The sequence below is a fragment of the Rhopalosiphum padi genome, chromosome 3 (genome assembly GCF_020882245.1).
Source record: "Rhopalosiphum padi isolate XX-2018 chromosome 3, ASM2088224v1, whole genome shotgun sequence".
NCBI classification, from domain to species: Eukaryota; Metazoa; Arthropoda; class Insecta; order Hemiptera; family Aphididae; genus Rhopalosiphum; species Rhopalosiphum padi.
In genome coordinates, this window is record NC_083599.1 from 43,462,231 (window position 1) to 43,489,533 (window position 27,303).

Below are 27,303 nucleotides of genomic sequence, written 5' to 3' on the forward strand. Positions count from 1 at the left end.
TTCTCCTGTAATAGTAGTATGCTGTTATTACTTCTTCATCACTAGAATCACTGTCAACATCCATGGTGTAGCAAAAAGATAACGAAAAACGTCCTTCATCCATAGTCACCCAGAACAAACTACAGGTTTCGATCACGAGTAGGTATGTTATGAGTAGCCTCGTGTATGGATCTGAGTCACCAATACGTTAGTAACCACTAACCGATTAGTAATTTCAATCACAAAACAGTTTAGTTTTTTTTTAATAGCTCCGTGTGTAGAAGGCCTTAGACTTTGGAGTTTTGTACCATTAAAATTAGATTTACAAATTGGTTAGTTTTATTTTTCCAAAAACTATATTATGCTACAGTATATTAAAAGGTTGTAATTGTATTTGAGTAAATTTGTATTTTTAACATTTGGTAATTTAAGTCCTTGTCATACCAAGGATGGTACAAACCTGACATATCCATCTCAGATCTTATTAAATATTTTATGTATATAAGTACATAAAATATTATGCTTATTTAAAGTATATATATATATTATATTATATTATATTATTTATAATAATCATATTTTATGTACTTATATACTTATATTATATATTATAATATATTCAATATATTAAAGCAATAATAATATTCACTGGATATTTTTAAAATATCTAAATAAATTTATTTTCTGAAATAAAAAATCACATGGACAATGAAAGATATTTATAGGAAATTATAGAACATGTATGCACTGGATATTACAATTTGTATATCTATTTGAAATCTAAATCATATTTCTGAGATAATTTCGTAAATATCTATTGTACGAGGCTTGTCCCAAAAGTAAGGTCTCCAATTTTCTAGCGGCCAAGGAAAATTTTATTTTTATAAGTTAGTACCACTGATATAACCATTAACTTCTTATCTGTCTATGAAATTTTGAACTAGATGAATCGGACGTTTAGTACCTTCGTAACACGTGAACGAGAAGAGCGCGTCAACCTCGTCAGCGTCCGCCTCCTTATCTGTCCATGCTCAGTGTGAGCTTCGCGCGGTAATCCGTTTTCTTCACTCGCGTGGCGAGACGCCGGCGGCCATCCATTGACAACTTTGTACCTCTTATGGATCGACGTCTATGTCAATTAAAAATGTGAGGAAGTGGTGCAGAGAATTTTCAAATGGGAGGACGAATATCCATGATGAAACCAGAAGTGGAAGGCCATCTGTTTCAGACAATCTCCAAGAACAAGTTGAGTCTGAACTTCGTGAAGATCGACGAGTGACTGTTCGAGAACTTGAAGAAAAGTTGCAGATACCCAAGTCCTCGATTCACAGAATCATAAGTGATTTGGGATACCGAAAGTGTAGTGCAAGATGGGTGCCAAAGATGCTTACAGAGGATCACAAACGCCAACGCATCGAAAGTTCCCGCGAGGTTTTGGAGCTGTACGCTGAAGAAGGAGCTGTATTTTTGGACTCAATAGTGACAGGAGATGAAACGTGGGTCTACCACTTCACGCCAGAGTCAAAACAACAGTCAATGGAGTGGAGGCATTCATTTTCCCCCCAAAAAAGGAAATTTAAAGTGACGCAATCTGCCAGAAAAATTATGGTAACTGTCTTCTGGGACAGGAAAGGCGTCCTTCTCATCGAATTTATGCCAACAGGGACCACCATTAATTCGGCATCGTATTGTGAAACGCTTGAAAAATTGCGTAAAGCCATAAAAACCGACGACCTGGAATGCTAACGAAGGGAGTGCGTCTTTTGCACGATAACGCTCGACCTCACGTGGCACGCAACACAAAAGCGCTCTTGGGTAAGTATGGTTGGGACATTCTCCCGCACCCCCCCTACAGCCCAGACCTTGCCCCATCAGACTATCACTTGTTCACTAACCTAAAGAAGCATTTGGGAAGGAAAAGGCTGAATTTAGACGAAGAAGTGAAGACTGTAGTGATGGGGTACTTGGAAAAAGAGGTGGACGGAGAGTTCTATGACGCTGGCATACAAAACCTTCCAGATCGACTACAAAAATGTCTCGATATGAACGGTGATTATGTCGAAAAATAGTGTATGAGTAGTATAATATGACCATGTAAACATTTTTTTAATAAAGTACTTTTTCGATTTTTTATATTAATGGAGACCTTACTTTTGGGACAAGCCTCGTATATTGAGAATCATAAATTTGACAAATATTTTATTAAATATATTCAAGAGATATAACTTTTTGGTTTATAAGACATCTATCACATATCATTAAGATATTAAACAATTTTGTATAATGAAGCCTCCAACATACAATATAGTTAAAGATATCTAAAAACAAATATGTGATAAATATATAAAGGATATATCTTTGCTATATGGGATTAGGTTAACATCCCCTAACTATAAATGATGACCTTGAAAACATCATCTAAAAACATCTAAACAATCCCCAAAACATACCAAAAAAATTTTAAAAACATGCTACAAATAAATTTGCTTAACCTAACTATGGTGATGTGGAATCCGGTAATAGACAAAACAATTTATTTCAAAATGCCACTTACTTCAGGTTGCGGGTCGGCTGCGGCAGTGGAAGTACTGGTACCAGCACCACCGCTTGTACTCGGTATACACTGATATAAGAATTATAAAACAGATTTTTAACAAAAATAAAATATGTATATATATTAGATATGTACGATAGACTTACATCGGCAACCACGGTATTCACATCCATATATTGGTCAACGTCAACCGCATTGCTGCAAGTTCCAATAGACTGGAGAAATAAAATAAAACAAAATAAAATTTATTCAACAATTAAACATTACATTAGATTTAAAAAAACCGAAAAATAAATTAACTTACAACGTTTGGGGTTGCCATGTCATCGTCAGACACGGACAGTTCATAGAGTGGAACAGACGACGTGCTGGGTTGGTTGATCTAAATAAAAATTTTAAAAGTAAATTTAATTAGTAAACACCAACAACATCTGAGGTTAAAAGTAAAAAAAAATTTAATTACTCACATAACGTTTTGAATCTATTTCGTAAAAATTATATAAAACAACACAGATTTCTATAATTAAAATTAAAATTAAATTAAATATGTATACATGAAAAACGACCACCCCCCGAAAACTCAAAAAATACCAGTCATACAGTCTTAGGCCGGTGACACACATGAGAAATTTGTTTCGTGAAACAAGAAATTTATTTCGTTACTTGAAAACGCGTGTATTTAAATGGAGCAACACACACTGTTGTTTCCGAAACGTTATCGCAAAAATATTTTGTAAACAAGTTTTATGAAACCAAACGTGTTTGGTTTCATGTGTAATTGTTTCGTCATTTCACTATCAACTCCCGCGCAGTTACGACATAAATAGGTATGTACATTGTACAAATATGATAATTTTTAATAATTTATATTGTTATTGATTGTGATAGTATTAACTACCTTTTTAAACTATCTTCTATATTATATAGGATCAGAAAAAGTACAAATATCAATAGGTAATAATAAAAATGTAAAAAAAATAATGCAAAAGTTTAATACCTATTGGTTTTGGTCAAATATTCATAGCTCAAAAATTAAATAATTTAGGATTTAAATTTAGATACAATCATTATTATATTATTATAATACTAAAAAAAAACCTTGTCATAAATTATTTAATATTCAATACTGCGAAATGGTAATGATTCTGATTGTTCAGAACTTGACATCGTGGGGTAACTGATAATATTATATTGTCTTTATCGTGTGTTTTAAATTTAACTATAGTTGAATCTATTTTTAAACTCCGATACGGCGGAAAGCGAAAATTAAAATCTGTAAATAATATTAAAGGCAGTAAAATGCATTATGTATGTGTGTTATTGCCTATTTATATTGTAATATTATTTTTATTATTATATTTATTTTTTATTATTATTATTTAAATTATTTGTCATCGTCCATCCACATGTGTTTTCTCCGTCTCACTAATGTACAACACAGAACAGAACGGTTTTGCGCAAAACAATCGTACTTTCTCTGTATTTTTATTAGAATTACCAAAATTCTACAACATATAGAAAAGAATATTTTCTGTGTCGTCCGGTTTTAAATTTTTTGATAGTACTCACCAATCATTTTAAATAATTTAATAAATAAAAAAAAAAACGAACGAAATCCTAAAATGCTCTCCGACTATAAACTATACAATATACTTAAATTCTATTGACTGATATTATTAATTGTATTTAATTTATCAAAAAAATTAAAACACTATTTTGGTATATAGAATATTCAATGTAATTTTATTAGCAAAATACATTTGCTAATATAGTTCCTTAAATTTTAAACAGATATCCTTCAAAATGTCAAAGGCAACCTATAATTTTAATATGAAACTTTCTAAAGTTGTTGAACAGTATCCAATGCTGTGTAATTTTAATTTACCAGCATACAGTAAGCGAGATGCTTTAAGTAAAGCATGGGAAAATGTTGGAAAGGAAATGAATACAACTGGTTAGTATTTATTAGTTATTATTTTAATTCTAACAAAATTGTATTGCACTTTTTTTATATTAAGTAACTGTGTAATTATTTTGCCAAGGTAATGAGGCATTTGGTTTAACAAAGTAATCTGAAAGATAGTCCCTTAATCCTGTAGCAGTATTGAGATTTCTTGGTATATCTTCATTATCTGTCAGATTCAGCTCAGTAGTAATTACTTCACTAGTTTCTAGAAAGGCCATTGGCTCAGAATGTTGGCCCTCGGTTTTTCTAATAAAGTTATGAAGTACACAAGCACATTTTATAATTGATATGGCTGTTTTTTCTGAGCATACCATTGGGCCTTGAAATAATTTAAACTTTGACACCAACATACCAAATGCGCATTCTACCGATTTTCGAGCTCTACTTAATCTATAATTAAATATACGTCTTTTGTTCGTTAAATTTCTCTGTGGAAAAGGTCTCATTAGATATAATTTTAATGGGAATGCTTCATCTCCGCAAAAAAATATATGGTATTTTTACTTCATCATCATCAAACGGAAGAGATTCTGACTCTGGCAAACCTAATTCTCCTCTTTGTAACCAACTACCTAGACTTGATGATCGAAAAACTCCGACATCACTATTTCGACCTAAATCTCCAACATCTATGGTGGTAAAACAGCCATCAGCATCTGCGCAAGCTAGCAGTTGGACAGAAAAAAACCTTTATAGTTTATATTTCTTGAACCTGTATTAGCAAACTTCTGGACTAGAAAATGTTTGCCATCTATAGATCCAACGCAATGTGGAAAATTCCACAGTGAGTTATAACGAACAGCTATAGTCCTCCAGGCGTCTTCTGTAGCCATAAAAATCGGCTGAAGAATTGTCCATATTGCGTTACACGTTTCAAATACTATTAATCCAATAGTTGATGCACCTCTCATAAAATTAAACGCAAGCTGTTTGAAGTTTATACCGGTAGCTAAAAATCTGAAAAACATATATACATTAATCTTGATTGTATACAAGCTGTTTTTTTAATCATGCTCACTTAATAGCCAATAGACACCTATTTTAAAATAAAAAAAAATCACTTCACTCGCAAGCAAATCTTCTACTCAGTACGTGTTTGACCTCCGATAGAACAACACGTGTATATCTTTCGCGACCGTGCGCTTTTATAGCTTCCGATAGCACTCCGTAGTCCGTTAATTACGTCGTTGTTCAGCGTACAGGTAATATGATTATTATTTTAATTATCTAACGTGAAACATACGACACAATGGGCGACAGATATAAAATAGGCAAACCGCCTATCAAAAACAACACTAACACCTCACCAAAGACACTTTTAGTAAAAAACATACCCACAAACAACACCAAACAAATTCCTATTTACACCAAATCAATCAACCCAAACACAAGTCCAGGCTCAAATAAGTCGAACTCATATACCACTACAGATAAGAATGTTTCACAGCCGAGTCCCCCAACACTTCCACCTCCGCCACCTCCAATGCTCTCCAGATTACCACCGCAGCTAATCACCGCGATAACACCTCCGCCTCTGATAACCCTAACGTAATCGTACCCACCGGCCACAACACCCAATCTCACTCAGTAAGCAGCATAAAACCACCTTCCAGTTTCGTTACAATTACGGCAAACGAAAAAACTCCGTCTAGGGAGCAATCAATCGTCTTTAACTCTATAGAAGGTGTCCGGCAATTAGAATACATACTAGCCATTGGAAAACTGATTTCTCCACGAGAAATAATATTCACGTCAAGGATATCAAACAACCGTTTCTGCATATTTCTTTCTAGCAAAGAGGTTCTCGAAACACTTCTAGAAAAATCTAAAATAATCTCAATAAACGATCATTTAATTCCCATCCGCAGACTGATTAACCCAGCAAAAAAAATCACTATATCAAATGTGTGTCCTTCTATACCAAATCATACTATTCTTAATGCACTTAAACATATTAACATAATCCCAGTCTCACATCTAACCCACATAAAAGCTGGTATCAACATCGAGGGATACGAACATAAACTTAGCTTTCCCCGTCAAATGTTCATCAATCAAGAAGACATTACAAAACTACCAGGATCGTTAGTTATCAACTTCAATCAAACTCAATTTAGAATTTTTTTTACCGATGACAGAATTACTTGTTTCTTATGCAAGGAAGTAGGACACACGTCTGCGTCATGTAAAAAACAAACTATACCTAGCTGCATACCAGATACACATATCACCAATAATTCTCAAACTTCACAAAACATAACTAAAACCAACAATGATCACCCAGTAGAACTTCTAAAAGATATCCAGCTCCCCGAACTCCCCCCAATAGACACAACCCCCCCACAAAACATCATGGACTGGAATGTGGAAATACAAGATGAATCTCTACCTGCACCTCTAACCAGCGCAATCGATATAACAACTCAAAAAACAATGGAAACATCAACCACCGCTTACTTCAAAAGACCACTATCTGATACTAACACACCAAAATCTCCCACTTCCCCCGTAGCATCTGGTAGCCAAATGCCTCTCAATCAACCTGACAAAAAAAAGCCAAAATCCGTTCCAGATCCAACTCATCAACCTCGACTGATGATAACAAATTTGACTCCAGGCTAAAGCCAGCAGTCGCATTCTTTGCAAGTAGTGACAACCCCTCAGTTACACTTGACCAATTTAAATATTTTTTGGAAAATTTTAGAAACCCTAATATTAACATCCACACACTATGTAACGAGATTAGTTCAAACATCTCTGAAATGTTAGATTTAGTTGAAAAAATACGTCCATTATTCACAGATCGTGCAATGAAGTCCAGACTTACTTCAGCATCTAACCTATTGTTCAAAACACTCCCCCCAATATAAACCAAACCAGACCAATAATAACAAATCTTTTTCCCTATACTGCCAAATACATTTCCAAATAATAATCGCTTTAATCAACATGAGCTTAAATATTATACAATGGAACATAAACGGACTAGTTAAAAAACTAAGCAACATCCAAATACTAAACCACAAATACAATACTATACTTCTCTGTCTTCAAGAAACCAACCTCAGAGATACATATATTCCATCAGTGAAAAACTATAATATCTACTACTCAAACCGCATAATATGTGACAGAGCTAGTGGTGGAGTGGCCATATTTGCTCGCTCTGACTACCCTACTACACCAGTACCGGTACAATCCCCTCTCGAAGCAATCGCTATAACTATTCAACTTGAATCCAACATCACCATCTGCAACCTGTATATCCCATATCAAAAACCTTTCTCGTCCTCAGAGATAGAAAGTTTAATCCAACAACTTCCTCACCCCTTCATACTAGTAGGAGACTTCAATAGTCATAGTGAAAACTGGGGATCGGAGAGAACCGACCTCAGAGGTAAAGAAATCAACAAAATCCTAGAGAATGAGAATATAATCCTTCTTAATAATGGAGAACATACTAGACTTAACCCGGCTAACGGGCTTTTTTCAACTATTGATTTATCACTCTCAAGTCCATCACTAGCTAATCGAATCTCATGGACAACCCTAGCCGGGATATACGACAGCGATCACATTCCTATAAAAATGGAACTACTAACGCACAAAACTTCCCCCTGTAAAAATCCACCCAAATGGAAACTCAAAACCCTAACTGGAATCTCTTCACTCAATTAATCGAAACTAATTTATCTACGAACCCTCTACCAATGGACTGTCCAATTTATACCGATGTCACTCACATAACTGAAACAATAATCAATGCTGCCAATCTATCAATAGGCAAAACCAAAACTTCAACAGCAAAACCTAATGTCCCTTAGTGGAACTCTTTGATAAAAGAAACAATCAAAAACAAAGCACTAAAAACCTTCCAAATCTCGGGGAAAACCGAAGACCATATAAAACTAAAGCAACTAAGGGCGAAGACCAAATACCTTGTTAAAATTAGTAAAGAGAAATCATGGAAAATATTTACTTCAAGTATCGCACCCAGAACCAACCCCAGCATAATCTGGAGTAAAGTTAGATCCCTATGTGGACGTAGCAGAGAAAAACACACACACCTAATCATTGAAAATACATTATACACTAAACCAAATGATGTGGCCAACCTTCTCGGAGCATCCTTTCAAACCAATTGTTCCGACGACAACTATCATAAGACCTTCCTCACTAACAACATACAAAATAGAAATAGTCAGTATATTTCTAACATTTCTCCCTCGTTACAAGACCAGATTCATCTTAACCTTCCAATATCTTTAAACGAACTAAATTGGTCACTAAACAAATGTTCCAGTTTATCCCCTGGCCCCGACGATATCCTGTACATCTTCTTGCAGAATCTGCCCCCTTCAGCATACGCTTACATTACCCACATCTACAACAAAATCTGGAACTATGGTATTTTACCCAAAGCTTGGAAACATTCAATAGTGATCCTGATATTAAAACCAGGAAACGACAAATTCAAGTCAAACAGTTACAGACCCATCTCCTTATTAAATATCATGTGTAAACTACTTGAAAAGATCATCGATACCAGACTACGGTGGTTTCTAGAAAAATCAAATTACCTAATTCCTCAACAAAATGGCTTCCGAAAACATAGGAGCATCTATAACTCTCTACAAGACATCCAAGGGAACATCGAAAAAACTTTTTGTAATAAACAAGTTTTAGGTCTTGTTTCCCTAGATATAGCCAAAGCCTATGACACAACCTGGAGACCAGGTATACTGAAAAAACTACAGAACATCCTATGCAAGGGCAATATGCTAAACTACATAAAGGACTTCCTATCGGATAGGTCATTCCAACTTAAAATCAACAACTATCTATCTTCCATCTTCAATCAACAAAACGGTGTCCCCCAGGGCTCTACTATCTCAGTTACACTATTCCTTATCGCCATAAACGACATATGCGAGAATATTAAATTTCCAGTTCAATCCACTCTCTTTGCAGATGATTTAAATATTCTCTGTAGAGGAAAAACCCTAAATTCCATCCAACCAGCATTACAGAATACAATCAACTCATTAACTAAATGGTCCTCTAAAACCGGTTTCACCTTCTCTGCTCCAAAATCTCGCTGCACCCTCTTCACCAGGTCCAGAAAATGCAAAAAACTAGACTTAAGTTTAAACAACATCCCGATACCATATTCCAAAACTATAAAGATCCTTGGGATTACCTTCGACAACAAGAACACGTGGCAGGCCCACTTGAAAGAAATCAGAAAAACAACTCTAATAAAATTGAACATCATTAAGCTACTATCACACACCTCGTGGGGAGCAAATGGAACCTCTCTAAAACAAATATATAAATCTCTTATTCTATCCAAATTAGAATACGGTGCCTTCCTCCTCACTGACGCTAAACAGTTGTTACTCAAAATGATAGAGACTATCCACAACTCGGGTCTGAGATTTTCCACAGGCACATTCCGTTCCAGCCCAATCGCAAGCATTCTGACTATTGCAAACACCCTTCCTCTTGACCTAAAAATACTGCAAAACGCCATACTCCAAAAAGCTAGAAGAGCACAAAACAACAACACCCCAAACTCGGAAAACATAATAAAACTTAACAATTTCGAGTTCAACTGATCAGAAATACTTAAACACGAGCATCCTATCTATCCTCCAAGGGCAATGAAACTACACGCCAACATCGATCTCTCACAACATATCAAACGTGAAACCATGGACAATAGATTTAGAAATCTGGTACATTCCATATTGGAAGACTACCAGGATCACACAAAATTTTATACCGATGGTTCCAAAACTGAAGCAGGAGTAGGGGCATCGGTATACTACAACAATGAAATAAAAATGATCAAATTCCCTGATTTCTGCTCTATCTACACAGCTGAAGCTCTTGCGATTTCACATGCACTTGAAATAGTTAAACAACAAAAGATAGACCATGCACTAATACTAAGTGACTCTCTTAGTGCTCTAAACAGCATCCTAAATATTAAACAACCCAACACTATATCCAGAATAATCCAAAATCAGATTTCTCTACTGAATAGTAATAACCAATTCACCACACTGCTTTGGATCCCCAGCCACGTTGGAATACCTGGCAACGAGACAGCAGACGTCTACGCCAAATGAGCCATAACTTCTTCTGATGCCATTTCTGTCCAAACATGCTCTCTGAGTGACATCAAGGGTGTCATACAGTCCCTAACACTGCAAAAGTGGCAACACCGCTGGACTTCATCACAAACAAAACTCAATGAAATTAAACTATCCATCAACCCCTGGCCAACTTACCTTACCAAAAGACGTCACGAAGTTGTAATTAATAGACTAAGAATTGGACACACTTGGCTTACACATCACCACCTCATGAAACGAGAAGATCCAGACCCATGTACAACCTGTGGGGAAGCCCTCACTGTTAAACATATCCTCCTATACTGTCGAAACTACGTAGACACCAGAACAGCCTTAAGTATACCTGAGCATCTTTACGAAGCACTCGGACCCGATCACGAAAACACTATCAAAATCATAAAGTTTCTCAAAATAACTAAATTGTATAACCTTATCTAACATTTTTATTTTATTATTTTTCTCACTACCTATGTTGTACTCATATTTTTTAACGTTATACCTACATAAATTATCTACATTGTATTTAATATTCATAATGCTAGTCAGGATCTAACTTAATGTTCACATTGTTTACTATGCCAATAATCTTAGTTGTTGCGGCTTTAATAAAATAAAAAAAATCTTCTACTAACATTCTTATCAAATTATTGCCATTTTCCATATGTTATTATTAACAGACATGTCATTTACCTCCTTGCTACTTTTTTAAACTACCATCATTCAATGCAGTTTCATATATGTTTATAATTTACTAAAACATTTAATCAATTTACTGAACTTAAGATCAGCATAGTCAATAAGCACTATAAAAATGCATTAAAAAAAATAGTTGTTACCTTTTGACATAATAATTCCCCCTTTATTTACTTTATTTTCTCGTAGCTAAAGAATGCAAAGAAGCATGGAGATTATTACGCATAACCTATGCAAGATCAATAAAATTGCCTGCTAGTGGATCTGCAGCGAAAAAGTTAACTTAAAAAACTCAAAATATGATAAAAGAAATGGATTTTATAAGACCGTATGTTAATGCAAAAAATAATCATGACCTACCGAGCAATTTACCACCATTGCCATCTCCAGAGCAACAAAATGATGATGAAGAGGATGTCATGCAATCAGAATAGAATTTAGAAGTAGTTGATGATGGTATAAATGAAAATAATGATTTAATTATTCCACAGCCTACATCAGATTCGTTAGTAAAAAAGAAGAAAAACACTACCAATACTGATGATGTTGACAAATGTGTTATGGAATACATTAAAAAAAAGGACAACCTAAAGCTGAAGAGAGTTCAAAAAAATTATTTCTTTTAAGTCTATTACCGGATTTAGAGTTAATGAATGATCGACAAATGAGGCGTTTCAGAACAAAAGTTATTGAAATAATAGATGAAATATTATCTCCAATAGACGAAGCTCGAAGTTTTTCATCTACTCCTTCTTCTTTACAAAGCCAAAACAGATTAACATTAACATCGACTTCGGCAAGTGCGACAGAACAAATACCCACAGTTAATTGGTATACTGAAGATGGCCAGTATGCGTGCAATGAGTGGCAAACGATTGCAAACAATCCCTCCAGCATTAACAATATTAAACCAATGTAAAGAATTTTGATTTTTTTTTAAGGTTTGTCAGAAAAATGTATTTCTTTTTTCAATTACAGTTACTATTACATGTAGTTACTTATTACTTATTAGAGTATATAAAATATATACATATTACATAGGTATTATTATACATAAAATATAACTACCTACAGTTATAAATGTTATATTGAAAAAGTTATTATGAAAGTTTTTTTTTTATTATTATGTTTTTAATTTCAAAAAGTTTTTCTTAAATTTTTTTTGTTCATTTTCGAATTTCTCTTCCTCTTCGCGCATACTCAAATCTAGTTTTATCTGACATAGATAAATGCAACGTGTTCTCAGATATTCTGCACCTCACTTTCTTGCATAACCATTTAGGTAATCTTAACAACGATTCTAGAGTTAAGCATGCACTGGAGCAACCTGACTACTCAGTTCAAAAATGTATTGGTTATGTAACTCCAAACGAAGTTAAGAAAATTATTAAGAATCTTCCTAATAAAAAAGCACCGGGTCACGACAAAATCTCGAATCTCATGTTTAAAAAATTACCTTCAAAAGGATTCGTCCTGCTTTCTACCTTATTTAATTCACTGTTACGTCTTGGTTATTTTCCTGTTAAATGGAAAATAGCAACGATAATTCTTATAAAGAAACCTGGTAGACAAGAACAATCCTGATAGCTACAGGCCTATTAGCCTCCTAACATCCTTATTAAAAATTTTTGAAAAAGTCATACACACCAGGCTCCTTGATTATTTGAATATCATGTACGCTATTCCAAAATTCCAGTTTGGTTTCAAATCCAACCACTCTACCGTTCAACAACTTCAACAACGGAACACATCAACTCTGCGTTTGAAATGCACTGTCACACTGGCGCAATATTTATTGACATTTCAAAGGCGTTTGACAAAGTGTGGCATGAAGGCCTCCTTTTTAAGCTACGTAACATTAATACTCCAACATATCTTTTTAATTTAATTCGCTCTTTCCTCTAAAATAGACAATACTCAGTCAGAATCAATGACAGTGCCTCTAACCTTAAGTCTATCTCTGCTGGTGTACCCCAAGGTTCTAAATTTGGTCCTATTTTATTCAACCTTTACGTTTCCGACATCCCTCAATCACCACACACACAAATTGCTCTCTTCGCTGATGACACAACCATCTTCACGGAATCACGCAACATCGAAGCAATATCCACAAATCTGCAAGATCACTTAAATACCCTCTCACACTGGTGTCATAACTGGAGGATCAAAATCAACGCCTCGAAGAGCATAGGTGTTATTTTTAGTCTACGTCGCTATATTACTCCCCCACAACTAAAATTTGACAGTGAAAATATACCCTGGCAACCGACGGTTAAATACCTCGGTGTAACTCTTGACAAACGACTCACGTGGCGGCCCCACATTTCATCCAAAGTCCAGCAAGCATACCAGAGCATCTCATCCTGTACAAAAATTCAACTATTCAAAAAAAATGCTCTCTCTTAATTTTTAAACAAATTATACGCCCAATTCTTACCTACGCTTGCCCGGTATGGGTAATTGTGCATCCTCGCACATCAAAAAAATGCAAATTGTCCAAAACAAAGTCCTCAGAATAATTGCAAATGCTCCGTGGTTTGTCAGAAATGCAAACCTCCACAAAGACTTTCAAATCCAAGATATCCAAGCTCATATTAAAACATAAGCAAAAAATGTCCACTGCTCTCTTCCAAACTCATCAGGCGCAATTCACTATAACCTCCTCATCCACCCAACTCATCATCGATTAAAACGTGGTCGTCCCTACGACCTCCTACACTAAGCTACCTCTCAACATTCAAATCTTCACCCTACACTTGCGCTTCTTCCAGATCACTCTACGACTTCAGCTACTTATACTTATACTATTGTAAATATGTAAATATCAGAATATTATTGTAATCACCTTACTTATGTATATTTTTATTACTAATTGTAATTATCCTTAGTACTTAAAAATATTTTAATTATCATGTTATAATGTTAAAAATTATGAACTGTCAATATCCCTAGATTTAGATTGCCTTAGGCTAGGAAAGTCTTATGTTAAAAAAAAAAAAAAAAAAAAAAAAAAGTAAATGCGATATTATTATAGTCCTAAACTACCATTATTATTACCAACAACAAAGGTACTTATAAAAGAAAATTCTATCAAAAAAAAATAAAAATACTTAGGTTATTAAATATTATCCACTGTAATATAAGAGAATAATTTCATTCAAATATTAGTTTTAATTATTAAAGTTTTCAATAGTTACATAAATATTAACCTTTCAGTATAATTTATTATTTTGTTGTCTTGTTTGTATTATTTTAAATACACAAAAAAGAATCTAAAATAATTTGGAATTTTTTCATTTGATATGTGTAGTAAAATATGGATTCTAAAAAGTGTAATTCTAATAAAATTAGAAAAAAAAATAATTAAATAAATATTGTAATAAAATTAATTAAAATAAATTTTTTTTTAAGTTAGAATTTTTGCAATTAAATAAATTAAAATAAATTAAATATTTAATAAATAGTAATACGTAAATAATTTTTATAATACTTAAACAATTTTCAAGTTGTCCTATATATTTTAACACCATCACTGCCAATTAAATTTAATAATCGTGCTACCTGTACTTTTTGTGGTTTTGACGATGTTTCCGTTGCTTCGAAAAATACCAAGACTTCCTCTTTAAACAATTTAAAATTTTCAGCAACATTTCCTGTTAGTTTCAAACATTCTGGCTTGTTAAATTCCATGACTAATGATTAACAATCTTTTATTTTTTTTTTATTTTTTTTTATTTTTAATCTAGAATTTATACAATCTATACTACAAAAAGTACAATAAGCATAATGTATGTTTAATTAAGTGCAATAGCTTGAATGTCTTGAGAGAAGAAACCGTCCAGTGAAGATACTTCGACTTGAATTTACAATTATTTAGGTGTATTCATATTATGTTTACTTTATAAGGTCACGGGGCCATTGTCGTTTAAGTCTCCTGGTGGGATTTCCTGGGATGGAGATGGATAATAGCTTTTTTATATGGGGATTAGGGTGATTTTGAAGGCGATTCCTAAATTTTGAGTAGTATAGCTTGGCTGTATCAGTGACTTTCGGAATGTGAAGATCTGTATGAAGTGTGTGGTTTGAAATATAAGGAGGAGCATTGGTTATGAGTCGGAGGATTTTTGATTGAAACACTTGTATTTTTTTTGTATTTGATATTTTTGCCGAGCCCCAGAGCTGTATGCCATAGAGCCAGATAGGCTTAAGAAGAAGATTATATATATGAATTTTTGTTTTGAGGGATAATTTTGAGAATTTACCGAGAATAGGTCTGAGAGAGTAGAGTCGTTGATTTAATTTTAATTTTGTTGTGTGTATGTGTTTAGCCCATGTTAGACGTTTGTCGAAGGTTAGACCTAGATATTTGGCTGTTTCGGAGTTTGGTATTGGTTTGCCGTTTATATGTACCGGAGGAGGTTGTCTGTGGCGAAGAGCAAAGGTGGTGTGTACAGATTTGTTTTCATTAATTTTAACGCGCCAGAGGGAGTACCAGTGTGATAGATCATTTAGGTGTCTTTGGAGAGTAGTTGAAACCATGTCAGAGTCGGTGTGGGTGGCATATATTGCTTTGTCGTCGGCATATTCAGCTATTTGTGTATTCGGATTGGTGGGTTGGTCTGCAGAGTATAGATTAAAAAGAGTTGGAGATACAACAGCGCCTTGAGGAACACCAGCTTTTATTGGGGATATACTGGAGTATTCGGTTCCTGACCTGACAAAGAAGTAACGTTCGTTGAGGTATGATTTAAAAAAAAGGTAGTATGATGGGGGTAGGAACGATTTTAGTTTATAAAGAAGACCGGGATGCCAGACCTTGTCGAAGGCCTGTGCAACATCAAGAAATACTGCAGAAGTGTACAGTTTCTTTTCCAGAGAATAGGCAATAGTATCGGCTAGTCGGTGCATTTGATGGATGGTTGAATGGTGTTCTCTAAATCCAAATTGCGTGTCAGGAATTAGTTTCTTTTCTTTGATGATTGGGTAGATTCTGTTTAGTATGAGTTTTTCTAAAAGTTTTGCAAAGAAAGGTAACAAACTAATTGGCCTATATGAGGAGGGGTTATCTATTGGTTTATTTGGTTTAGGGAAGAGAATAATTGTGGCAAGTTTCCATTGAATCGGGAAATATGAAAGTCGGAGTATTGCGTTAAAAATATGAGTGATGTGTACTATAGCTTTGTTTGGAAGTCTGCGGGCTATTTCGGCTGTTATCAAATCATGACCAGGTGATTTACCTAGTGGAAATTTTTGTATGAATAATTTTATCCCATTTGGAGTGAATGGTTTGGGTGGAAGTGTCATTGGGAGTGGGCTATCTAGAAAATTGCGTACTTTGTTTTCTATGGAAGGAATGGTGGAATCGTTTGGGTTAAAGACTTGGGAGAGATGATGTCTGTGTACTTCTGCTTTCTCTTTATCGTTTATAGCGAGACTGCCGTCTATTTTTTTGATTGGAAATGACATTGTTTTGATTTTTAAGATTTTTCTAGTGGTTTTCCACAGAGAGCCATCTTTTTCAGTTAAGAGGCTAGTTTGTTTGGCGAAGTCTTCTGAACGTTGTTTCGCCATTTGTCGTTTGAGTAATGTGCATAGGTGATTATAATTAGTTTTATCGGTGGGATATTTTGTTCTCTGCCAGGTTGCTCTGGCACGACGTTTTTGGACAATAAGAGATCTTAAATAGGTAGGCAAAGAGAGATTACTTTGATTGTAATTATCAATTATTTTTGGTTTACAAGAGGACCATGCTGCATTTTGTATTGTTGATGTTAGATATTGTACTGATTCCTCAAGTTGATTTGGAGATTTTAAACTAACGTTCAGGTTAATGTCGTTTGTGAGTATCGATTGGAATTTTTCCCAGTTAATTATTCCATTGATTAATGATGGATTCATTAATCTTTTTTGAGGAGAGGTGTCAAGGGTGAGAAGTACTGGCGAGTGGTCTGAGTGAGGATTCGTTAGATTATCTATGATGGTGTTAAATCTGTTCGGTATTTTAGAGACGAATATGTCAAGGATATCTGGTCGCTTTCGGGGTGATGTTGGCCAATATGTGGGGTCTTGGGGTGAAATGATTAAGTAATTTTTGGTAGTAATAACTTGTCTAAGAGAGTTACCTCTTGGTGAGTTTGAGTGACATCCCCATTGGGTGTGTTTGGCATTGAGGTCGCCACCAACAATAAAGTAATTTCCGAGAGAGTTGAAAAATTGCTCAACTAGTATTGTGGTAATGATTTGGTTAGGGGGACAGTATGCTGCCGAGATGGAGATAGGAGAATGGTCTAGAGTAATTTGTATGGTGAAAGATTGTATGTGGGGTTCGCTAATTTGAGAGACATTGTGAAAGAGAATTGTAGATCTAATGATTATCGCCGCTCCCCCGTGTGCGGTACCGTCTGGGTGGTTTGATCTCAGTATTGTGTAGTCGGGTATGTGTATTTTTGTTCTGTTAGTGAGGTGTGTTTCAGATATTAGAGCTATATCTATACGTTTTTCATGAAGTACAAGTGAGAGTTCGGCTACATGATTATGAATACCATTGGCATTCCAAAGGAGTATGAGCAATGATTTGGAGGTTTGGGTATTATTTGTCATTTTGGGCTGCAAGTTTGGCAAGGACTGTTGTAAGAAGGGAGAGCAATGGATTTATGATAGCTTGGAAGTCACTGATAAATTTAGATAATAAGGTACCTGTGTCTAATTGATTACTGTTGTTAGATTTCGGAGGTTCCTGATTCGAGGTTACATTTGCATAAGTTCTATTTTGAGAGGGCGAGGGATTGGATTCAGTCGAAGAAGTCTTCACTGTGGTTTTTGGATTGGACTGGTTGTTGATTGAAGTTGATTGGATGGTTCTTGAGTTTGGGTTGCGACGTCTTTGAAGCTCCTTGTGAATTTGGCATCCTTTATAGTTTGCAGGGTGTTCGCCCTGACATAGCGCGCATTTGGCGGGTAGATTTCGAGGCTTTAAACATTCTGAGGTGATGTGATGTTCAGCACACCGAACGCATCTTGGTGTATGTGCACAGTACGTTTTTGTATGACCGTATTCCTGGCAATTCTGACATTGTACTAGGTCACGTTTTTTATATGGTTCTTCTATTTTTACCTTAGTATGAAGTATGTGGTTTATGTGGAAGATGTCTTTATTTAACTCTGAAGGTTCGAGATCAACAAAGAATATTGGAAGATTTAATTTTGTTGTTTTATGTAGGACATTTGTGATTTGGCGTACTTGAAAACCGATTTCTTCTAAAGCTGTTCTAATTTCTGCTGTGTTCGTTGTTGGGTGAAGATTTCTTATGACTATGCGGTAGGCTTTGTCTTCTTGCATTTGGTAGGTGTGGAATTCGGCTTCTGCACCTTGTAAGAAACGGATGATTGCTCGGTAGGTTTCTGGGTTTTTTGTTAGGATTTTGAGGTTGTTAATGCTTGACTTAAATGTGAAGTTTTCAGGACCCACAAGGTCTATGAGTTCCGAGCGTAGACTTACAAAGTCTTTAATTCCTTTTACTATTATGGGAGGGGGTAGATTTGTACTTTTTACCTGTGAGGTGCGCTCTTCAGGGTTGCTTACATTAGGATCTGGGTTTGGTGTTATTGTGTCAACTTCGATTGCTTCAGTTTGCGATAGAACATCAAATCGATTTCTAGAAATAAATAGCTTTTTGTGTCTGTTGGTATTTTGAGTTGGAGAGCTTGGTTCTGAGGAACTTGAGCGGTTTCTTTTCTCGGCTTGATGTGTCCAGCCATCATTATTTGGACTATTTAAGTTATTTTGTGTGGGTGAATGGCTCACGTTGGGATTATTTGTCGATAAGTTTAGGCGAGCATCCTGTATAATGGTTTTATTATTTGTATTATTATTATTAATATTTTTATTTTTAATATTAGTTTTAGTTTTTGGATTCGGCGATTGTGGCATGTTTGTCACGGAGACAAAGGTCACGCACCGCTACGCGACGTATGCGATAACGGCGGCCGTGCGGCGTTCACGATAACGCGACGGTTGTACGGTAATTAAGACACTGGAAATTTACGAACGAACTTGATTCACTTATATAACAGAATTACTAATATAATATAATATATTACATTTGTATTATGTATATGTATATATATATATGTATGCTACATAATATAATATAAACATATATAAATTTGGAAAAATTTGAGCATCTATGATCGAGATCTCGGCGGTATTTAACGGAGCGACAAAGAGGCGTGCGTTAGGTACGGCTGCTCGCGCGATACTGATTAACAATCTTATGTGGAACACTTTAGTTCACTTAAAAAAAAAAAAAAAGATTTTTATCTTATTTTATCGCTTTAATCATAATTCATAACTAATTAAGGTTCACGACTGCGCCATGTTTCATTATATTTACAACATTTTATATTTAAATGAATAATATAAAGTTTTAAAAATTATTAAAAACAAACACTTTTTATTTTATATAAATTAGTAACAACACATGAGATTCATTGTTAATATTTCACATGGCCATAATAAAATTAATTGTAACATAACCAATAAAACATTATCAGTTGATATGATATCACAACAGTTTCAGTTTATATCGATAATCCTACCACTGTTAACCAAAGTAATAAATTTTAAACCTATATTATAAGATAGTTATACTTGCCATCATTGCGAATCGGATGATGAATCATTTTCAGATGAATACATTTTAAGTAATTTAACCTACCTTTTACCTGTTAATTAACTGTGATAATGTTTAATATTTGATCTCAAAGAAGAGATTAGATTTAAGTTTAAGATGTTAGATCTCGATTATGTTTAAAATTGTTGATCTCAAAGGAGATATTAAATTTAATTTAAATATTTGAACTCAAAGATGAGATAAGTTTTACAGTTGTTATTTTTTTAAACTACTTGTTACAATAATTATTATGTTTGATATATTTTAAAAATACCTACTGTTGAAAAAATTAATAAAGAAATTTTAATATATTTATATTATAATTTAAAATGTTTATTTTCAAAGGAGAGAATAAAAATACTATTGCTTCATTAATTATTTTGTTTTTTATATTTTAACAATACCTAAATTTAAATAAATGAACAAATTAGAAAAAACTGAATATATTCATATGTGTGACAACTTGCCCCAGTGGTCATGTCAACTTGCCCCGTACACGGGGTAAGTGGGTCTGATTATTTTTTATTAGTTTTATTTTTTTTGTCAATTATGGATTAATAATTAAGATGGCATTTTATTTAATTATGTAACTTAAAAGTTACTGAACAGTTAGGTGTATTTTGAGCTTTAAAGTCATAAAACTGAATAAATTAAAAATTCTAATGTAAAAAGTGAGCCAACTAACCCCTGTCACCCCTACTCAATAGGATTTTACGTATATTTTTGTGTATATATATCCTATCTACGACAGTTATTTGGAATGGGTTTGATAAGACGCTCGGCCTGTAATTGTTGTTACCTATAGTATAATAATAGTACTATATACTATATTAATTATTAGTTATTATAACTTATAACTTTGTCGTTTTTTTCCGTGTCATTTTTTACCGATTACCTTCCCGAACGCATCAACCTTAAGTGCCTTTTTTTGTATTCCATGAATACACTTTTACTTCCAACTTTAGTTCTAGTATTCCACTCATTTTTAAAAACGGAAATTCAAAACTATAATAACTATAATATATAATATAGGTAATACTTTATTATTAGTCAAATTTTAATAAACAATGTTTCTATGCAATAGGTGTGCATGCGTAATAATATCATATTTAAAAAAATATTTATATTTTCTTCTGGTTTTTCAATATTTACAATGCTTTCTTCTGGATCTATGGTAACAGGTATATAATTATGATGTACTACTTCAAATTGAATAGTGCATAAGCTCGGTACAGCAGTACGTCATAGTTTACATTTGTAACCATTTATATTTTTGAAACAATTTACATCAAACTGTTTTGAACATAACTGGTGCCAATTAGAAACAGCGGCGAGTCCTAGACTGTCCATCCATTTCTGTCGCAGTGCAACGTCTTTTGGAAATCTATAATAATATAAATAATAGGTAAAAATAATTAAGTCCACAAATTACATTATGATACTTACATATGGAATGACAAAGTCATGTCACCCGTTTTCGGATTGTCATGTGCTTTACACAAAACACCGGTGAACCATTATTATGTTGTAAATAAACAACCAAAATTAATATCTAAATACTAATTGGTAATTTAGCACATTAAAAATGAAATTGTGTAAACTGTATTTGATTTTGAAATTCGAATTGGTCGTTATATAAATATTAGATAATAAAGATATTATCACATTGATTATAAAAATTATTGTTAACCACACAGGTAACCACGATAACCATTTTAGTAGAAAGCACTTTAATGAGACAGAGATAAATCTGCTCTCTAGAATCGCGGAACTTTATGTTAAAAGTATAGAAATGGCCTATCCATTCTTTATTATCTATGTACTGACAGCGTGTATGAAAGAACAATAAATTTTCTTTAGATAGGTAACTTTTTTTTTTTTTTTTCTTTTTTTTTTTTAATATAAGTATATTTACAATCTGTAATAAAATTAAAACAATAAGTAAATTTGATATTTTTTTTTTTTTTACAAGGTTTGGAGGCTTGAGTGAAGGGGGCGTCCATTGACACTACTTCAAAAAGATAGGTAACTTAAAATCATTACTTTTGACCATTTGATGATACTTCGTACTTAATTTCCTACAGAACGCAACCTATCTCTAATAATTCAGTTATACATGTGGTAAATATAAACTATAATTTAAGTTTAAATAAGTTACTAAATTAATGAAAAAAAAATCACCCCAAAACGTCCAAACCGGTGGATGTTGGCCTATATAGTTTTTCAACAGGCTATGAAAACTTTCAATACAATTATTGGTCAGTCCAAAGACGGAAAATCCATCTGGATGAATAATATCCAACCAAACATTTTGAATGTATTCAAAAATATCTTCAAGACGTACTATTATACATCTGTGTTTCTTGCCAATTCTTGTATATCCACGAAACCTTCAACAATGTGGAAATCGTTTGGGAGATCTGGACTTATTTCTAATGACCAATGAAGTAATGCTATAGTATTAGCATTAGTATTAATAGTATAAAACTATTAATTTAAAATTACTAAAACAAATTTAAACAATTTAATTTATAAATCAAATCCTTTACTATACAAAATGAATTGTTTTCATAAACTTAAAATAAGTATTTAATTTTATGGTGCAACAATCAGACGTATCCAAGTTTTATTTTTTGGTTTTAAAAAGAATGGAAATTGAATTTTTATTGGTTAATGATTTATTTCAATTATAAACATAAAAATGAAGTTTGAATATATTTTTTATTTATTTTCAAAACGTTTTGTTAATTTTTAAAATAGTTTTTTCTTCCTTCTAAAAAATTGCACAATTCGGAGGCCAGATCCCATTTTGCCGAATTTATTTTTCAAGCAACTTAAAATAACTTATGGATTACAAATTATATACCTAATAATTAATTATATTTATGTAATATGTATTTTAATATTTATGTAAAATTGAATTCGCCATTATTAGGTATAAATAAAGAAATTGATAATTTCATGATAAAAAAAATAATAAAAGTAATCATATAAAATAATATAACCCTTTCATTCCTGAGACTAAAAAAAATTAAAAAAGTGAATTTTTTTTTCATAGACTTTTTTTATATGCATGAAATATTTGTTATATTTTTGTCAAAAATGTTTAACCACCTCTCACCCCCTTTTTTTGGTCGGGACTTAGATGTCCCGACAGGATTCTATGAATGTAAATTAAAATACACTTTTTTTTGTGAAACTCGTATTTGTATACTATTTTATTGAATATTAAATTAACAATGTATTATATCTTATAGAAAAAACTTATCTTTTTATAACCTTTATATTTTATAGTTATAAAAAATACATATATCATAGAAATAAACATAATATAAAAACAATTTAATCAAATGTTAACTGTTTCTACTTCATGATACTCATTGAAACAATTTTTATTTTCATTACTGCACAAGAATACTCTACAATGTGAACACTTAGATTTTGGTCTCGACTCAATTCCCCGTGTACTGCACAGTTCACACCTCCCTCTATTGGCACCGTAGACCACCCAATGAATTCCTCTAAAAAAATTCAAAATATTTGTGTTTATCATAACCTATTTTTAATTTTTATTTTATTATTGAAGTACCTGTTTCCTAATCTAACATCCTTTGTATTGGATAACTGTTTTCCTCTGCGAGTTGTTGGGGTTTTAGGAGCTGCTCTTTTCAAACTGACTGATCTTCTTGATGGTAAACTGCGTAATGTCATAAGACCAAGTGCGATGGATCGACGTACATCCAAATTGTCTATTCCCCACAAATATAAACACGTAATATACACTCGTTATAATCTGAATCGTATTATTGATTGTATTTACGAAGAAAACGATAAGTGTATTTATAAAATGAAAACAAAACAGCGATAAGATTGAAAAGTGTATAATGCTTTACACCTCATGTGGATACAATAATAAATGCTGTATAAATAGATATTATTAATTTTTTTTTTTATAACATATGTCCATGGGACTCAGATGTCCCGTCAGTACGATTGGCTCAATCGGCTTTACTGTTTATTTAATATTAGACGTTTTAGAGCTGGGACTCAAACGTCCCGCCCGTCCTGAAAGGGATAAGCAAACTATTTTAGAAAATTAAAGTTAAAATTATTCATTATGTTTAATTAATAAACAGACATTGTCTAAAAAATCAATCCATTCTGTCTGTGGAGGATCGTTTACTCTCTCTTTGAGACTACAAATTCTTTGTTCAAGTTTAATTTATTTGTTGTAAATTCTTTTTACTTTTTTACCACGTTAAAGGAAATTTATTTCATCCTCAATTTTGTCTTGTTCTTTTCGTAATATTACTGAATGCCTAAGAAAGGTAGCAATAAGTTATCGTTATGTTTTGATAATGTTATAGAAGTGGTAATTTGTAAAATTTGTCAAGTTCTGTATGTGTTCATTATTCTGAATTCGGTAATACAGTGTGCTTTCGTTTTGTATTCGTTATAATTTTTATAATAGTTATGGATAGTCTGGATATTTTTGAGAGCCAAAAGGGCAAAGAAAAATTAGCATTTAAAGGATATATGTATGTTGTACACAAAGAGTGTTTGCATTTTATACGGTGGAAATGCTGCAAAAACATAGCCACAGATGTCCATGCATTTTAAAAACTTCCGAGGGTAAAAAACATTTAATTAAAATTGATTATGAACATAATCATACTCCATGGCAAAATGAAATTGATGCCGCAAAAATTAAAAAACAAGCTAAAGTATCAAAATATACGCCTGTACAGTTATTTTCAGAAGCTGTAATGGGTCTTTCAGAAAGTATTCTTAAAGAACTTTCCATAGAAAAAATCAATAAAAATCCAAAAGAACTCAAGAGTTTTCCAAAAGTACCTGATAATTTAAAAGATTTAAAAACATAAGGTAGGAAGGTTTCATTAAATCAATAGGTAGATACAAAAAAATTAAATAATTAAAATTAATTGTTCTTAATGGGTATTTTAATTTTAATTATAATTTATATAACAATTTCAAGTTTCAAATTAAAATGCTTTTAATACAGTTGTAGTCAGTACAAAATAAAGATAAACACTGATAAAAATAAAAATAAAATAAAACAAGCTGTTTAGCATGTACAAATACCTGGTATGCAGATAGACATTTTGGATTAGCCCCGAAATATTTTTCGCAACTTTACATTTTAAGAATTAAAAAATATAATGAATTTTTTACTGTTCTTTTCTGTTTACTTGAAAAAAAAAATCAAAGTATTAATGAAATAATGTTTAATACTATCCTATCAGTATGTGAAAAGAACAATCTTTTTCCAGATCCATTATACAAAAAAATAAATTTTGAAAAAGCAATAATAAATGCAGCAAAAAAGGATTAGGGGAACATTTAATAATAAATGGTTGTTTCTATCATCTATGCCAGAGTACTCACAGAAAATTAGCAGAATAAGGATTAAAAAAAAGATATCAAGAAGATTATGATTTTAATAAATGTTGTGGTATGTTAATATATGAGTCCAAAACAAAAAGCTCAAAATCGAAAAACGTAAAAAAAGATTAAAAACATTATATGAACGGTTAAATGTCAATCAGGTTCAAGTGGATACAATTTAAAAAAAAAATTTACTTCAATTTGAGAAAACGACTATTAAATAGGTATTAGTAGGTTATAGGTATTATATATAATTTTAGATTCTGAACGGAGTGATGAATGTATTGATTTTACAATGATGTGTGTTTTTTTTTATAATATAAAATGTGTATATATACATATATATGTTACGGGCAAAGTAAATAATTTGGGCGTTTTATACAATGCCGTAAATTTGGATTAGTTAGTGTATTTTTTCATTTGTTCTTATCGGTTTTCTTACAATGGGGCAATCCACATATTTGTTTTATTTTAGCTATACCTTTAAGAATAAAATCTATTCGTGATAATAGAACTGAATAGCTTAAAAATTTAAAAGTTCAAGCCACTAAAATGAAGCAAGCTTCTGAGAATCGATTCTGTCCCGGTGAGTGCAAGTGTAAAGCAGCTGAGCGGCTATGCATATCTAAATGCCACCAAAGCAGTACTTGCGAAAATAAGTGATGTAAAAATAAAAAATTAAATTAAATTTTCTAATAACACAAATAAAAAATATTATAGTATAAATATATAGTATTCGTTATATTTTGGCAATACTTTTCTTTTAAATATTATATTATATACATTGCCCAATATACGAAGGCCATTATATACAACGCCCGAGCATTGTATAAAACGCCCAAATTGTATACTTTGCCCGTAACATATATATATGTTACGCCGAATTCATAAAATCAGCAACGTTGTCGCCGAATACGTGAAATCGGCAACTCAAAGTGCAAAAGACCCTTCTTAAAAAATTATAAGACATAATTTAATATAAATAAATGTATAAAACGCCAGAAATATAATAAAACCAAATTGTAATAATAAATATTATATTAAGTATATAAAAAATAAAAAAAAAAGCAAGACTTCTTAAAAAAAATATTAACATAATTTAATTTAAATAAATGTGTAAAACACCGGAAATATATTAAAATAATAAATTCATTTTAATGTGTAAAAAAGTGAATAAAAAAAAAATTGTATTATATTTAAAAATTTTGACAAGTTAGCCCCTCCCCCCACTTTAACCCAGGAACTTCAAACCTCTTAAGAAAAATTGCTATTAGCTTTTTGTTCTTATTAAAATTTTTATTTTTAAAATAAAGATTTTTGTCCTCAACTAGACTTTTTTTAACCAAATAAGATTTTCATTTCGTGGTTGTGTTTTATTTCAGTTATTAGATTGTTTTATTTAATATGGAATCATTTTTTTAGATTCTAAACGGAGTGATGAATGTATTAATTTTACAATGATGTGTGTTTTTTTGTGTCTGTCATCACTTTTTGGAGTAGTAATAATACTTTGATTTTTGACTTCAGTCCCTCTTTGAAAAGAAAAATTCATCTAGTTCGTACTTTGGGAGGGGGGGGGTCAAAAGTAATAAATTTTCAATAGTTTTCAAAAGCGTTGGGAAAATCCCTGAAAAATAACGGAAAAGCGTAAATTTTTACGCATAACCACTTTTCGACAAAATCAATTTTTTGATTTTGCTGTAACTCAAGAACGAATTATTGTAAATACTTGAAATTTACATCAAATGTTTATATTATGGTTATCTATTTACGATTAAATTTTCAAAATTTAATAATCGTTAGTCATAATTTTTGTTTACAAGCATTTAAAGTTCAAATATTTACGAAATATATCAAAATCGCGAAAATTTGCAAGGAATTTTGAAGTTGAAA

The 27,303-nt window shown here is 32.4% G+C and overlaps 2 protein-coding genes across 2 annotated transcripts; one reads left to right on the top strand and one right to left on the bottom strand.

The window, feature by feature from the left end:
- The first annotated feature begins 1,110 nt into the window (after positions 1-1,110).
- LOC132925070 (histone-lysine N-methyltransferase SETMAR-like) lies at positions 1,111-1,725 on the top strand. Its single transcript, XM_060989496.1, has one exon. It carries the CDS (start codon positions 1,111-1,113, stop codon positions 1,723-1,725), a length of 615 nt encoding a protein of 204 aa, XP_060845479.1.
- Positions 1,726-4,546: 2,821 nt separating this feature from the next.
- LOC132925071 (uncharacterized) lies at positions 4,547-5,467 on the bottom strand. Its single transcript, XM_060989497.1, is given in 3 exon segments — positions 4,547-4,987; positions 4,989-5,179; positions 5,182-5,467. Coding segments are annotated over 3 exon segments (918 nt in total).
- Between the last annotated feature and the right edge of the window lie 21,836 nt (positions 5,468-27,303).